This window comes from Cryptomeria japonica, chromosome 9, assembly GCF_030272615.1.
Source record: "Cryptomeria japonica chromosome 9, Sugi_1.0, whole genome shotgun sequence".
Taxonomy (NCBI): Eukaryota; Viridiplantae; Streptophyta; class Pinopsida; order Cupressales; family Cupressaceae; genus Cryptomeria; species Cryptomeria japonica.
The window spans coordinates 642,819,685-642,837,240 of NC_081413.1; the positions used below are offsets into that span (position 1 = coordinate 642,819,685).

Below are 17,556 nucleotides of genomic sequence, written 5' to 3' on the forward strand. Positions count from 1 at the left end.
AAAATATGTTTCTCATCGGGTACATACTTTTTAAGAAGAGATACATGGAAGACATCATGGATTCAGCTCAACTGGGGAGGTAAGGCCAACCGGTATGCAATTGGATTAATCCTTTCCAATAATTCAAAAGGCCCAACATAATGAGATGTAAGCTTAGTCCTTTTCCCAAACCTTATGGAACTCTTGTGTGGCCTAACCCTTAGGAAGACTTTCTCTCCCACCTCAAACTCCCTTGGTGTCCTGTTCTTGTCTGCATAACTTTTCTGCCTATCTGAGGCTTCCTTCAATCTTTACCTAATTTCCTTAGTTTTCCTTTTCATTTTCCTTCAACATGTCTGGTCCAACAATTACTCTATCTTCAAGACTATCCCAACTCAAAGGTGTTCGACATGGCCTACCATACACTGCTTCGAAAGGTGCCATTCCCAAAGATGTTTGATATGTATTATTGTAAGAAAACTCTACCAGAGGTAGGTAATCTTCCCATTTCTTCTATTGGTCCATGCAGTACATGCGAAGTAGGTCTTCCAAAAATCTGATTTGTCCTTTCTATTTGACCATCAATTTCAAGATGGTATGCAATGCTAAAATTTAGTTGAGTTCCCAGAGCTGATTGAAGAGTTGTCCAAAACCTTGAAGTGAATCTAGCATCTCTATCTGATATGATTTTCTCTGGCATTCCATGTAACCTAAATATTTCCTTAACAAAGCGCCTTGCCAAGGTAGGTGCATCATCCGTCAGATTCCCTGGTATAAAGTGTGCCACCTTAATGAGTTTGTCAATTACCACTATTATTGTATCATGCCTAGAAGGTGACATGGGCAACCCTTGCACAAAATCCATGCTAATAACTTGCCACTTGTGTTGAGTTACATCATGTAATTGTAATAATCCAGCTGGATGTCTATGCTCTGCCTTTAGCCTTTGACACTCCAAACATTTAGCCACATACTTGACTATGTCATTCTTCATCCCTTGCCAAAAGTATAGCTTCCTTAGATCAACATAAAGTTTGTTAACCCCTGGGTGCCCTGAGTAAGGGGCATTACGAGCCTCCGACAAGACTACTTCCCTTGGGTCTCCTGTATTAGGAATATAGATTCTATTATTGTATCTGAGCAACCCATCTTCATCTAATGTATACCCTTCAACCTTAGGATCGGTTGGATCGTATTCTAAAGTCAATTTGACTTGCTCATACCATGGGTCATGTCCCTGCTCATCCATTACTTGCCTTTTGAAAGAAGTTTTGAATGTTGCTATAGTCATCAAGTGTCTCCTCTTACTTAAAGCATCTGCCACCCTATTTTCCTTCCCCTTAATATATTCAATTTCAAAATCATATTCACTTAGAAACTCTAACCACCTTCTTTGTCTAGCATTTAAGTGGGGTTGGGTAAAGATGTATTTTAGTCCTTGGTTATCTGACTTTAACTCAAAGGGCTTCCCTAGTAAGAAGTGTCTCCATTTTTGTAGGGCATGCACAATCGTTGCTAACTCTAAGTCGTGGGGTGCATAATTAACTTCATGAGTTTTCAGCTTATTGGATTCATAAGCTACTACCCCTTCATCTTGGACAAGTACTCCTCCTAAACCTTCGATAGAAGCATCAGTTGCGACTGTGAAGTGTCCATTCGGATCTGGTACTTTTAGAATGGGTGCTGAAGTTAGTTTCCCCTTCAAAATTTGGAATACCTTATCACTTTGTTTTGTCCACACAAACCTTTTACCCTTCCTATGTAATGAGGTGATGGGGTTCTCTATCTTAGAGAATCCTTCCACAAACCTCCTATAGTACCCTGCTAGCCCCATAAAGATTATTACCTCTGAAATGTTTCTAGGGATCGACCATTCTACCATTGCCTTTATCTTATCTAGATCAACTGCTATTCCTTCCTTTGATATTATATGCCCAAGGTAGTGGATCTTTTCCTCGAAGAAGGCACATTTTGACAGTTTCCCATATAACTTATGTTCCCTCAACCTTTGCAAAACAATTTGTAGGTGTACTAAATGTTCCTCCTCATTCCTAGAGTAAATCAATATGTCATCCAGAAATACCAAAATAATTTTTTCCAAGTAGTCATGGAGTACACTATTCATTAGGTTCATAAATGTAGCTGGGGAATTGGTTACACCAAAAGGAACTACTGTGAATTCATAATGCCCATACCTAGTCCTGAAAGTTGTCTTCGGAATGTCCTCCTCCTTAATTCTGAGTTGATGATATCCTGATCGAAGGTCTATCTTCGAGAAAGCTGCTGCTCCTTTCATTTGGTAAAAAAGATCCTTTATTCGAGGACACCTATTCTTTATTGTGACTTTGTTCAACATCCTATAGTCAATGCATAGTCTTAAGGTTCCATCCTTCTTCTTAACGAATAAGACTGGTGCTCCCCATGATAACACACTTGGCCTTATTAATCCCTTAGCTAAGAGTTCCTCTAATTGCATTTTGAGCTCTTGTAATTCAGTTGTGTTCATTCGATAAGGTGCCCTTGATACTGGTTCAGCTCCCGGAAGTAAGTAGATAGAAAAGTCAAACTTCCTTTTAGGGGGTAAGCCGGGTAATTCTTCTGGAAATACATCCTTTAATTCTCTTAAGAAAGGGGTATTTTCAAAGGTTGGGGTATTTTCCTCTTTTCCTTCATCAATTTCAACCATATAGATTAGGCCTCCTCTTCTTCTTTCCTTCTTTGATTGCATGGCTGATATGGTTTTTATATTAATAAGGTTAAACTTTCCTTGGATTTTGACCCTTTTCCCCCCATCATCCAAGCATTCAACAACTTTTTTATAGAAATCTACAATAGCTTGATGATCTGTTAACCAACTCATTCCAATAATTACATCATATAATCTTAGGGGTGCCACATAGAGATCTATCCTTGTTTCAAACTCAGGAAATTGTACCCTTTCCCTTGGCAAACACTTAGTTACCTCCCTAGTTGCTTTATCCCCATATTGAACTGTCCATGATGACTCCATTTGATTAACTTTTAATGCATATTTGCTTACTAATTTAGGTGAGATGAAATTTAATTTAGATGATCTCACAGGGGCCCAGGGAATACACTGCGCTTGAATTTGAGGCAACAATACAACAGAGAGCTAAATCTCCTCAGAGATGTATAAATTTTGATTTCACAGAGATCATATTCAACAATTCCGTCTTATGTTGAGATAATAACATTTTTGATGAGATTTCCAGGAAATTGATATTCACAGAGAGAGTTTTCTGAAAATAAATAATCAACAAGATAATATTTCCACAGGGATTTTATACAAATAATCTGAGAATAATTCCTACTTGAAATATTATATCACAGAGCGATATTTCTTAATACAAATGATTATAAGCATAGAAAGAAAATGATTATTTTTAGAGATAAAAGAATTTAAGTTTTTCAAAAAAAAAAGAATAGAGGTGTTGGAAAGCATGATTTATTTTCCTCTTTTTTTTGATTCAAGATCTTCTCTAGATTTAAAAAAAACCAGAAAAAGCAGAATCTGATTTCTTTCTTTTAAATAGAGTAAATAATAGATTAACAATGAAAGAGAAATCTGCATTTGTATTTTTAAAAAGAAAAGATTTTTTTTTTTTATCAATGCATTTCTTTAATGAAAAATAGATTTCCTTTCTATCTAACAATTTAGAAATGATTTCTTTTAGAAAACAATATTCAACTAAAGAATCTAGGAGGAGATATTTCCTTTGAAATATAAAAATTTACACAAAGAAATATCAAATACAAAAAGAGAGGGAACCTAGAGAAGCTTTTTGATTGTTGAATCCTCCCAAATCTTCAAGCCTAGCCTTCCTTGATCCTTCCTTGCAAGCTTGGAAAAATTCTTCAAAACAAACTTACCTATTCTCCAAAAATGAAAATATGACTACTAAAAACAAACTATTTGAGAAAACTTTCTTCAAAGAATCACCAACTCCCTTTTTTGAAAACTTGCATACAATATATAGGAAAAATCTCTTAATTCCACTATCTAGAGAAATTAATTAAGAATGAGATTCTTTTCCAATATTGGACCCATGCAAAATTGATTAATATCCTAGTGGGGGAGTTACATGCAAGGTATTGAAGATTCCTCTAGAAGCTTCTAATTCCTCCTACAACATGTGCCATAATTGGGAATAAAAATAAAAATAAATAATGCCTTTTGAATTATATTCTCCAAGTGTGTATGTGGGTCCATTATTTATTCTTTTATAATATTCATTCAATTATTTTCATTAGCTCAACCAAAAATATAATAGAATTGTATCAAATAAAAAAGTGATAAAGGAGGGTTGTGACAATTTCGCTCTTGACCCTTCCAAAGGGTCCAGAGCGAAATTCCTCAAACCACCTATTTTCTCCTCGTGGGAGGTCAAAATCTTGGTTCTTATGGTGTGGTTGAGGGTGGAGTGATGTATTCTTTCCTTTTGAGGTGGATTGGGATTATTGAAATGAAGGATCAAGCCTAGAATTTTAATTTCGCTCCTGACCCTTCCAAAGGGTCCAGAGTGAAATTCTCAAAATCTCCTTTTTCTCCTAATTTCATGTTGAGCCAAGTGTTGATTTCGGTGAATTGAGCTTTAAGATATCCCTAGGCATGTATTTGAATGGGTTGTGATTCCAAAAAGTGAAGATTTTGAGCTAGAGCATGAATTTCGCTCTTGACCCTTCCAAAGGGTCCAGAGTGAAATTCCTTATAGATCATGTCCTTGGCCAAGGTCTAGAGAGAATTTCTCCTTTCAGGCCTTCTTGAGGGTCAAACAAGTGTTGCCTTCATGAGAGAGAGAGATCGAAAGGTGAGAATCAAGGTAAAACGAAGTAAGAGGAAGGAGGAATTCAACCTAAAGGAAGAATTTTGCTCCTGACCCTTCCAAAGGGTCCAGAGCGAATTTCTTCATGAGGCTCTATACCTTGCTCCAATTTACAAGCTAGCTCATTCCCAGGCAATTTCGAAGGCCAAAGACTTGTTCTCAATGACTCAAATGCATGAAGGATGGAACTAAGTGAGGGAAAACAAGCAAAGTATGAATTTCGCTCCTGACCCTTCCAAAGGGTCCAGAGCAAAATTCTCAAAATCCTATAATTTGTTCATGATGGAGGCCAAAATATGAATTCCTAGGCATTAGTGGAGCAAAGATTAATGTACACTTACCTTGAGAAGCAATTTGGAGCAAGGAAGGGATGGAATTGTGTCTTAATCATGAATTTCGCTCCTGACCCTTCCAAAGGGTCCAAAGTGAAATTCCTATAGGGCCTGTCCCTAGAGAGGATCCTAAGCGAATTCCATTTTGATGACTTCTTGTTAATGATTTGAGGTAAGAAATGCTATGTTGGATAAATTTATCATGTGTACTTAATCATGTTTTGGTTTGTTTTGCAGATGGAGGACCTGACTTCGAGTGTTCGAGAAAAGCATTGAGAGATTTCAAGTGTTCAAGGATTTCCAAGCTATCCTCAAAGACTCCATTCCGCCACACAATGGAACCACATGATGACAGAGAAGAATGATCTTACAAGCACTTCAAGTTGAAGTAATGCCACCAGAGAAGAAGGAATGACTTGACCATGAGAGGGCTTCATCAAGCACATGGGAGTCAAAGGGGTACATCATTCATCACATCAAGGACGAAGGAGGATCATCCAAAATCAGTGCAAGGGTATATTGAAGATGCAAATAGTTTCAGAAGAGTTAATCAAAGTTAGTTTCTCGACATCACCAAATTGAGTATCAAAGAGATCAACCAAGGCACAAACGTCAGACAAGGTGGCATCCCAGTCACCGTTCCTCTAGTCAGATAGATCCACCTCAACATCTCTAGATTCAATGTACCTAACTCACCGGTGATGACACAAACTTCGGTGTACCTACCCCTACTTCTTATTGGTCCACACACATTGAATGTAATTTTCTCATTGGCTAAGGAAGTTTGTTATAACAAACCCTAATTAGGGTTTTCCATCTTGTAATCCTAGCCATTGATCGTAAATCAATAAGAGTCATTGAATTGTAAAGAGATCTCTATATAAAGCACCGACTCTTCATTTGTAAAGGTTAATTGTTAGGAGTTAGCTAAAAAAGAGTTAGTGAATAGTCAACAGATAGAATAGCAGTTAGAGTAGATTAGGAGAAGGCAAGAAATTGTTGCCCTTGATTATAAATAAACTCCGTTTTCATTGAAGTCATGGTGAAATGTGTTGTTTCTTTGCAATATGCATGGTCTCTTGTTGAATCTTCATTTTAGATGATAGATAATTAGATTAAATGAAAGAAGTTACTAAATGCACTCGCGTGGAATCCGCCTAGTCCAAACCATTAGCCTCTTGCTGATTGTAAGTGTGCCCTGTGTGGTCAACTGACATCGAGTGAGCTTAATCTCGAGTCGTTACACGTCTATTGTTCATGCATTAACTTGAATGGTTACTAGTGTTTGACAGTGATGATTTGAACATCTTTAGAAATACCCTAGAAGATCACACTAAGCTGGTGTCGAATTATTCAGTTTGATGGTAAGACCTAGCCTAGTAGGACTCCACCTAGCTGTTCATCCATCTTCTCACATTCTAGGTCTTAGAGTAGACTTTTTGAACCCTGTATCTTTTGATATTTCTTTATCTTCTAGCTAGTAGATAGGATTCAAGTTCCAACAAATTAAACACTCAAGCCATTAAACGTAAGTCCCCTTGTGATTCCAACATAATCACATCAGACCAAATTGAGCTTATCTACACGTAGAGAACCTACATATAAGAACCTTGGAGTGGCCTCGATTGATCCTTAGGTGAAATCTTCAGCATTTGAGGAAACTTTGTTCAAGAGAGGATAAGATACTTTGGTATTTTATTATGTGTTCGCATGTGCATGATAGACACATCAACAATACCTTATTTCAAATTTGGTCTTTTAGATATTTATACATATAAATTTTTTTAATGTTTAATAATTATTATATTATAATATTTAAATAATACTTATATATTTGAAATTTGAAATGTTTTGAATTTCATTGATTTTAATATATATATATATATATATATATTTTATATAATAAAATATAATATATAATTAATTAATTTTAATATATATTATATGAAAATTTTAATTATACTAATAATTATTATCATGTGCGAATGTGGAGGCAGATACTCTTTCTAAACGGGCCCTGTCTTTTAATGTTAAAGGACTGCTAAAATTTGAAGACTTTAGGCAGGTTGTTTTTGATGAGGAGTAAGGACTTGACATCATTTAATGATGCGCATAGGTGAAGTACAAATGACAAGGTTGTGGTGTCCATAGGTGGCGAGCATTAATATCATGGTGATGCATTTATTTCGGCTACAAAGAGGATATTATTTGTTTTCAAGTACTTACATAATTCCTCGTAGCTTGCAGGAGAAGATTATAGAGTTTTTTTGACAGAGGGTTCCAGCGGTGGTGAAGCGGTGTAGGGTGAAGTATGGAAGAAAATTTTACTTTAAAAAGCAAGAGACAACTCTGCCCCTTCTATGGGGACTTAACAATCCGAAGGCTCAATGGTATGTTTAAGTTTTTAGATGAATTACTCCCACAATGTGTGGCTATCATTGTAGGGGATGCTTTCAACCTGATTCGGCATAGGTACAAAACTTGTATGGATGTCTACTCCCTAATAATGGCATGGGGTTTGGAAGTGGGAGAAAGTACAAAACGGTAAGGCGTGTTATGTAGATGATTATCCCTGATGATTTTCTAGGTGACATGGAAACTTTTCTGGAGTGGGCAGTGCCGGGTGTGGGTTTTGATGTGAGAGAAGGATTGGTGGAGGAGGAGCATGGACAACAAAATGGTTTAATCCCTCTCCTAAGGTGGCCAAGAGGTTTGTGTAAGATGCATTGAAGTCCGAAGGCGAGGAGAGGATGGGATACTTTGAAGTTGGTGGTTGAAATCAAAGAACTTGATGTAGTGATCATGATTGCCAAAGCCGAAATGGAAGGTTTGTAAGGCGTGTGCTTTGCTCGAGGAAATGCAAGCAGATAGAGGAGCGTAATTCAAATGCGGTTTCTGGCTTGAAGCGTAAATGAAGACAGTGAGTTGGTTTCACTATAGTTTTTTTGGGAATTTTGTCTGTTATGAGCTGTCTTTTGCGTTTGATGTATAGATGGACAAATTTAAGTGGGCCTTGGGTAGTTTTTTTGATCTCAGTGCTAAAGTTTAGATTTGGGAATTTTTTAGTGGTCCTTTTTGAGATGGGGGTCGTCCCTCTTTGGACTTTTAGCGTTTATGATGGAAGTCTTTTGGATGTTATTGTAAGACTTTTATGGATTATTAATAAAATATAAATTACCACCGAGCAAATTATATATATATATATATTTTTTGATCGGTAATTGGCTGAAACCTAAATAGCTTTTGATTGGAGCTATGAACCAGTGGGGACACAGTAGGGGGCCCCATCCCCATTACATATCTTTGAATTATTATTATTATTATGTTTGATTAGATTGACCCCAAGACCTTCCCCATCCTATGGAAGGCCAAGAGTCACATCTTAGAATTCCACTTCAGATGTTCCTATTGGGAATTAAACTTGGGTCTCCACAGTGAGAACTCAGTGTTTTAACCAGTTAAGCTCAACCCTTTGGACCAAAAAAAAAAAATAAAAAAATTATTATTATCATGTATATATACATTGAATTAAATAAATCATAATATTATGAATCAATTCTTTTATCTTATCAATAAGATTCATTTAATTTAAATTTAATTTTAAAATTTATTATAATTATTTATATATATTTATAAAATGATAATTAATAATTTAAAGTAATTAAAATAAATAAAAATACTATAAATAAATTTTAATAATATCAATAATGATTATTATGTATATATCGGTTGAAGTAAATAAATCATAAAGTTATGAATTGATTTTTCATCTCTTAAGTAATTTTATTTTAATTTAGATTTAATTTTGAAATTTGGTTTAATTATTTATGTGTTTTATATGAAATTACAAATAATAATAAAAAGTAATTAGAATGAATCAAATTTATAATCACTTGTCTCATTATCTCTACCTTCCTCTTTTCCTCTTTATCTCCATCTCTAGATTTTTTTATCTATTTTTGTCGATACCTCTTTCCTATTCTCTCTCCATATCTTTGTCCACCTCTATCTTCTCTTTCTATCTCTTTCTTTCTCTCCTCTCCCTTATCTTCTCTCTCTTCTTCATCTAGATATCTCTCCCCCTTTCTCTCTCCCTCTCTATCTCTCCCCACTAAACTAACTACATTATTGACACTGACTTGACACATTGTTCTTCTTGTTTCAGTTCATCCAATCAAATAATTTTTTAAGCTGACATAATTACAGAGGAAAAAATAAATTGACATTTTAAATTATTTAAAACCCTTATAACTCTTGTTTCAGTTCAGCACGCGTCAATTTACTGTTGCAGCAAATGTTAATCAATCCATCTCATTTAAATTTATAGGATTTCCATCTAAAATAAATGTATTCACCTTACATATTTATTTATTTCGTCGACCGCGAACTGACTCTCAAGGTGCTCCCAGTCTGTAGCTGCGAACATCAATGGTAGAAGAGGAAAGAAATAAGATTGTTTGGGAAACTCCAGAAAACCCTCCTAAACGTGATGACTACATTTTTCATCATGGTACTTGTTATCCTTACACGCTCTTCCTTACTTTCATCTTGTAACTCATACCTATGATATCTTCTTTTCATATGCAGGGAAGCGAATGGTGCGGCCTTATTACTTTGAATTCATTGCTCATGTATGTATCAGCAACTTCATTCTTTACTCATTTTTGAATCCTCATGAAATTTTTTCTAGGTTGACTGCTGAGCTTGGTATAATTTTCAGCTTAGTCATGAGGTAAAAAGCGTAGGGCAGAAAATTTGACAGTGAAATACAGAAGATACCATACCCCAAATTACAACCATCTTATCTGTGGCCTAAAAAATAACCTTTACAAATAATTGAGAATAAAGTTCTTTATTATAATCAAGTCCGCTAGAATTCAAGTCTTAAAAAGAAAATCAGAACTAGTTCATACAAATCACTCGGTGAAACTTGTAGAGGACTTTCTGAAGACAGCTTAGGACCAACAAAACTTATAAGGTGATCAACTTGAATGAAATAGAGAATGGAAGGCATTTCTTTCTAATATACCCACTGTATGATCACGTTAAGGCATAATTAAACAGATGTTTATATTCATAGCCTAGTTCATAAAACCTCAAACATAGGTCACACCAAAATGTGCCACATAATCATTACATCTCAATCTGTCACGTCTGTTGATGTTATTAATCAACCTCTTTATTGTTGTGAGGGGATTTGAGTCTTTCACTTGTGACAGGAAAAGTATGGCTATTCCCAGGTAATCCAATTAGGAGAACAACGAAAGTAAACAGGTTTATAATAATTTTGACACGGTAAGGGCACATAAAAAAAGCTAAAAACAAGGAGAACAGTAGTAGAAACTAGAATGAATAGGACATATGATACACAAAATAATAAAATGTTGATGAACACATGCTTATACTGAGTGGTGGGGTGAATTAATATTAGACAAACTTTTACTTTTTCAAAACTTAACAGCCATAGCAATATCAATCACACAAGATCTAAGAATTATGCAACACAAGTGCACTAGATTTACCTGGAAACCTTTACAGGAGAAAACCACGACAAAATATTGTTTATATAAATTTCATTTCACAAACTTCGTAGGCACCAATCTACAGGAGAATCCAATCCCCTCAATTTGTAGACACCAACCTACTAGAGGCACTGATCCCCATTGCTAAGCATCAACTTAGTGAGAGACACCAATCTCTCTTTTAGGAAGCACCAACTTCCTTATCTTTCTCAAGCCTGCTCACTATTCCTTCATAAATTTGCTCATAAAAACTTCACACATCTGCTCATAACAACTTTATACATATGATCATAACTCCTACATAAATATGATCGCAAACTCTTCATAAAATCTCTCCATAATTGCTTCACAAATCTGCATATATTCTTCTTCTAGATCTGCAATATTCTTCATATAAGTCTGCTCCAACTTTCTACAATACTCTTCATGTTTCCTTTTAGTAAATCTGTTCTTATTCCTCTTCAAGGGTTTGCTCTAAAATCTGAATAATAATCCTTTTTGCTACACTTGATTACTCACTCTCTTTTTTTTGAGTGTTCTCTCTCTCTCTATATATTTTCTTTATAGATGGCCTGTAACCTTAGTATAGCTCCCATGGTAATGAGTGTTGCAAACACGACAAAGCCACTTCTTGCCGCCCCTTGTATTTTTGCCCTTGTTGGCAGTCACATTTGTGGCAAACTGAGGCAATGGTTTCTTGGGGTTGAAAAGGGCCTTTTGCAAAATCTTGAAGAGAGGGTGTAGGGTATGCTTGTGGAATAGAAGCTACAGTTGGAATTTTAGAAGTAGAAGAAGGGTCTATTGACATTGTGTTCATTTCATTTTCACTGTCACTGCTGTTGCTGCTCATTTTGTATGTTTTTGTTTATGGTTGAAAGTCTGAAACCGAAGGGATGAAAATATTTTTCAATCTACATACTCACTAGCTAGATAATAACTTAGAAAACTATAAAAAAAAATTAATGTACCTTGGCTCTAGCTTCAAACTTGCAGCTGGGAACTTGTTTCAGACTTGAAGCAGACTTGAAGCAAAACAAAAAGCAGTCCAATATCTCCTGTAATCAGTCCAATCTCTCCTCTAGATCATGCCAATCTCTTCTCCAACAAGAAAACTCTCATAGCAAGGATCAAAAACTGAGAGAATGAAAGAGATATATGGTGTTTGGGTTAACGTTTTGTTTTGGTTTTAAGTCTTTATGGCATTTAGGGTTCATTTGTAGTTTCAATGTGCTTGTGGGTTCCCCATGTCATAAAACAAGCAATATTTTTATTTAAAAAAACCATTTTTTAATTGGTTTTATCGCCTAGAAGCGTTCGTAAGCGCTGGAGATGGCTAGCCGTGCCCGAGACAGAAAGGAATGTTTCATCCCCAAATGCTTGGGGACGTTTCTTGGTGTTTCCTATTGTCTTTGTTGCATCGGGGATGGCAAGGGGATGTCCCCTTGATGTTTCGTCATCTCGAAAATGGCTAGGGGATGGGGGTAGGGGGTTCTAGGGCAAGAGACACGTCCCCGTGTAAGGTAGTTTGAAACCCTATCTACCTTATTAGTGGTAGTCAAAATTTTCTTCTTTGTTTGCACAACTTGATGTATACATGGAGCCACATTCGTAATATTAAATGATATTTTTGTGCCAATGGAAAACCTTTTAGAAGAAGTATCATCACTTTTTGCTTTAATGTTTGTTTGGTCATCTAGGTAGGTAGGTGAGATGAGTAGTGGGAAATGATGAGAGTGTTGGAGTTGGGGTGTCAGGTATACCCTATGACTTGTACCACAAGTTAAGGAGTAGGGTTTGGAAGGTAGGCATGCTAGTGAGGGGAAGTCCGACTCTTTGATAGAGGCTTGTGATAGAGTAGGGTTTGGTGGAGAGGTATGATGGGATGGACAAGTTCAATAGTGTTGTGACCTAATCACACATCACCCCATTCCAAATGGGGACCCCCTACATTATAGGTCCACTTGTCTTTTGGTTGTGTTTTTTTGGGTTGTTTAGCAGTAGTCCCTTCGATTTCCCCAGGTCCCCAAGTGTTTTGACAAATTTTGGTCAAGTTTGCAAGTGTTTTGAGTAAATTTGGCTAAGTTCGGAGCCTGTTTTGTCTATTTTAGGGTTTTTACCCTTCAGACTTAGATTTGAGGTTAGTAGCTTAGGGTTTTGGGAAGTCTGAATGTAGCAATGAAGTCAAAATCAAGGAAGGTAGTAGTGAAATTTGAGCAAATTCTGAGCACTTACTATTTTAGTACATTTCACTGTGTCTCAGATTGTCCTAATTTTGCATTTAAACAAACTTACTATTTTTAGCAGTATCTATTTTTAGTAAGTGTCACCATGTCTTGGTTTGCCCTAATTTGATGTTTGGAAGATCTTACTATTTTTAGTAAGTCTATTTTTGGCAGGTCTATCTCAAGCAGTTTGCAGGACATTGATGGCAGAGCATTCCTAAGAATCCAAAGTCTAAATCTGGAAGTTGAAAAAGCAGGCAGTTGATAAAAAAATGGCCAAAGTCTGGAACTCCTCCCAAAAGTGGAAAAAGCATGGAAATTATTCTAAGGCATGGAAAGTTTTCCTTCACTTGAGAAATTTCCCTCATTCCAAAAATGGCATTTAAGTTTAGGTGATGAGCTCAAAATCCAAGGCAAAGGGGAAAGTTCAAAACTTAACAAAATTCCTTCATACTTCCCAAAAAGCACTCAAAGGGAAGGATGGGCGCTAAATTCAAGACATGGAGGAAATTTCCTTTTCAAGGAAATTCCTCCATCACCTAAGAATGGCGCTCAAGGAGGGTAGTAGGGCGCAAATATCAAGGGAGGAATTTCCAAGATTCCTCCTTCCCATGTGAAACGTGCTCAAGATGAGGTTGGAGCTCCAAAACCAATGCATGGAGGATTCTTCCTCCACACCAAAAATTCCGTCTCCAACTAGAAAATGCGCTTCGGGAGGAAGTAGGGCACCAAAATGAGGTAATGGAGGAAAAATGCAAACTTCTAAAATTCCTCCACCTCCAAGGAAATGCGCTCAAGGTCAAGTTAGAGTGCCAAAAGCATGAAGAGGAGGATTTTCCTCCCAAATTCCTTCACCATGGTCAAATTGCGCCCAAGGATAGATAGGGGATGCCAAACACAAGTCAAGGAGAAATTTTCCAATTTTTCCACATTCCTCCTCTATAAGCAAATTGCGCCCAAGGTTAGAGATGGAATGTGGAGATCAAAGCAAGAAGGAAATATTAAAAAATTCAAAAAATTCCCTCCTCAAGGTGGAATTGCGCCTAAGGTGAAGAATTTCAAGGCATGAGAAAAACTGGCTAAGTGAGAATTTTCTCTCTAGAACTCTGCACAAGGTAAATTCCTCGGAAAAAATGGTCAGTTGATAGAAAAATCTACCTTCAGGACGAGATGTGAATGAGAACACATAAATGTTCCTTCAGGACAAAAAATCTCTCTTGAAGGATTTCCTCTCTTTTAGAATCCCAGATGTATAGGATTCCTTCAGAATTGGACAAAATTGTTAAAATTCTTCTAATGCCGGAAATTCTTTCAAAAATATCTTTATGCGCTCGGGATGGAAAGATTTTCTTAGTAAATGAGTTGGCAACATGCAAAGGGAATATTCCGTATTTATGACACGACTCAAAAATTTATATGTTTCCATTGTTGAATTCAAAATGATGGCGGGGGTCCACTTGCATGACGAGTTGTCGAAGGAAACATGACGCATGATTGAAGAAAAATAATGCAACTGCCAATTTTAACCCCTTGCCAACTTAGCAACCTAGTGGGAGACTTCTATTTAAATGACAATTTGGAATTCATTTCTCACAACGGTTTGCAAAGAAATTGGAAGCTGGAGAGAAGTGGAGAAAAGTCAGAAGCGAAGTTTTATTATTTTCTAGAAGTCCTTGTTCTTGGAGGTTTTATTTTATTCTAAGTCTAGAGTCACAACATGGAATTCCTTCCTCAATGGATTTATTGAATTTCTTTATTACGAATCTAATGTTTATTATTTTATTTTGCAGGAATGGTGGAATCCAGTAAGGTTGCAAACACCTCCTGGTAGGCACAAATCAAGAACAAGCAAAGGGGATTTCTTCCGGAATCAAAGATTATTTCGAAGTGGAAGTCATTGACACTGACTTGGGAACATTCAGGCTGGGAGAATTCAGGAAAAGAGTATATGGAACAGTTGGATGTGCTCTGTTAGCCATTGCCACAAAGATTGTCAAGAGCGGGATCGTCGCAGTTGTCGGCTTCCCCCAACCATTCAGTGCCCGGAGCTGATTATGGAGTGCGCGAAGCATTACAACACTGAAAGAAGGGCAATTTTGGCAGTGGATGGCAAACTCTTGGCCAACTTGATAGCTGAAGCAATTGGAGAAACTTTTGGAATTCTGGCATACCAGTCCATGACATACAAGAGCAAAGAAAGAGCAACGATGATATATGATGCCGACTTCGAGAGATGTGCTGGAATAATCAACAAATTATGGATGCAAAGGCCAAAGCCACATATTTCCAAGTTACCTAAGCAAATCACCAGCATGGATTTCAAACAAGAATATGCATGGATTTCAAACAAGAATATGCCGATCTTGTGTAGATGATGAGTAGAGTCATGGGATGTCTAGTGGCCTTCATTATTTGAATCGTGGATGTTTTACTTCATTGGTGAAGTAATGGAAGATGAAAGAGTGATATACTGAGCAAAGATAATCAGCCACAACTTGGACCAACGGTTGAAGAATCTAAGGCAAATTCAATCTTTCTATATGAGTTCATATGTCATCTATTCGCTGGCTAGAATGGGCAAATTCAATGGATTGCCAAGTAAAGGACCTATGGGATGCGGACTAGGACAACTGAAAATTCATGAGTGTTATCCGCAGTTACACTTATATAATACTACTTCTTTCAAAGAAGCAAGCGACACATTCACAATGCACATCACCAGATCATTGCAAGGAGGACTTCGTACAAGGTTGTCTCAAGAGGCTAGAAAGTTAGTAAAGAAGTATGGAGCTTGGTACATTCTGTTTCCGAAATTCACTTACATCTGGGTCCAAGGATTCTCTGACTAGCCATATAAGCTTTCAAGGTATCCACCAGACAAAATGGCACCGTTGGAAGTTACCAGACAGTTGAATGCCTATGACAAAATTCAGAAGAAGAAGATGTTGTCACTTGAATTCCCAATTGTCATAGGAGATTACGAAGAAATGTGTCCAACATTGACGACGACAGAAAAGTTAGTAGATGAATTGTTATTCTATCACTTAATATTTCATATTGCAAGGACATTCTTTGATCCATACAACAAAATCAGGATGCTTGCTGGAGTAAAACACAAACACAAGATTCAACTGGAAGATTACTAGGCCAACGCCAAAGATGACTTTGAAGTCAGGAATTGGATTTTTTCCAGATTGCCTCTCAATCTGATAAGACTTTGTGAAGTTATATAGGTGCCGGATTAGGTTGAAGAAGATGAAAATATGGTTCAACCAAAATATGAAAAGGAGAGGGATAGGCCAATTCAGGCTCCAGATTGGTCAGAGCCAAAAGTTGATGATTTAAATATCCTAAGTAGGCCAATCCTAAAATTCACTAGGCATTGGGTTGAACAGTGCATTGCAAAGTTAAAGGCGAAGAATTCTCGCTTGACTTACCAGTTGATGGGATACTTGGACTCTCACAACGAGGCAACGAAAGGGTCATCTGGAGCCTAGGCCAGGGAAGAGGAAATTCCACAGGAAAAATCAAAGCGTAGGAAAGAGAAAAGCATTCATGGGAATTCACAAGCAAAGAAGAGAAAGGAAATTCAATAGGAAGAACCGTAGCAGAAGAGGCCAAGGATAGAGGAAGCACAATCACCTGCTAGCTCTTCTAGCGTGCATGAAGTCGAAATGTTCCCGGAAGGAGTTGCAAGAAACCAGCCACAGGAGGAGGATATTGACATGGTGCAAGCACAAGATATTCTCAACGTTAGTGCCTCCCATAGGCTTGTTCAGTAGAGTAGTCAAGGGCAAAAACTTCCTCTGATCCCAAAACAACAGGATTAGGATTGTTTTATGGAAACAAATCTTGGAGACTTAGGAACTTTTGAGGAAGTTTCACAGGATCAGATGCAACTGGAAGTCTAGGATCAGTAGGCAGCCGCTTCAGATTGGTTGAGAGAAAGAATGAGAAAGGAGTTGGAGGAAGAGATTGACCTTGCACAAGAACTTGAAGAATTATTGAACATGATAGATAAACTAGCAGAATAGAAGGTAGCAAAGAAGTTCTCCATGATCACAATGGATGAGTCAGGATCTAGGACATTACACCTAGTTGTGCCTAGAGTTGACAAAGACAGGAATGAGGTTTCACTTGATGAATATGAGATCTTATAGGTCAACTTAGGGCGTGCCTCCAAGGCACAGGTTGTAGAAGACTTTGATGAATCTTCCTTAGCATTGAAGGAACAAATGAAAAGAATGGAAGAGAAGAATAAGAAGTTGAAGAGCGAGAACAAAGCCTTGTGTGAATATGTGTGACGCTTAAAGCATCCATTCACATTGGAAGATCCGTCCTTTGTTCTTCCCTCTTCTCTTCCCAAAGAATCTATTGATGGCATTGAAGAAATAAGGAGAAGAGATCAGTGTTCCAAAGAATGGGTGGACGTCTTCACTTTAGCTGGTAAATTTATTGAAGACTTGGGTTGCTTCCACTTGCGAATCCTGGCTATCCTGAATAGGCTTGAGACTATGGACAATGCATGAGAAAATGTGCGTGTCTATTAGGATTTAACAATTTCGTGCCTGGAGGCACTAATGGGAATCTAGGCAGACTTTGATTGATTGGAAGGTCGTGTAGGAAAATGAAATATATGACTTCACTTGGTGGTTTT

The 17,556-nt window shown here is 37.1% G+C and overlaps 1 protein-coding gene across 2 annotated transcripts in view; it reads left to right on the top strand.

The window, feature by feature from the left end:
• Positions 1-9,332: 9,332 nt before the first annotated feature.
• The window catches only part of LOC131066723 (RNA pseudouridine synthase 7), a 140,451-nt gene continuing 132,227 nt past the window's right edge, over positions 9,333-17,556 (top strand). Inside the window, exons 1-2 of one of the 2 annotated variants that reach the window (XM_058001552.2) lie at positions 9,333-9,665; positions 9,743-9,786. In XM_058001552.2, coding sequence (XP_057857535.1) covers positions 9,584-9,665; positions 9,743-9,786 — 126 coding nt within the window. In that variant the 5' untranslated portion in view covers positions 9,333-9,583. The remainder of the gene's footprint in view (positions 9,666-9,742; positions 9,787-17,556) is intronic. The other variant, XM_058001551.2, reaches the window with a different exon arrangement.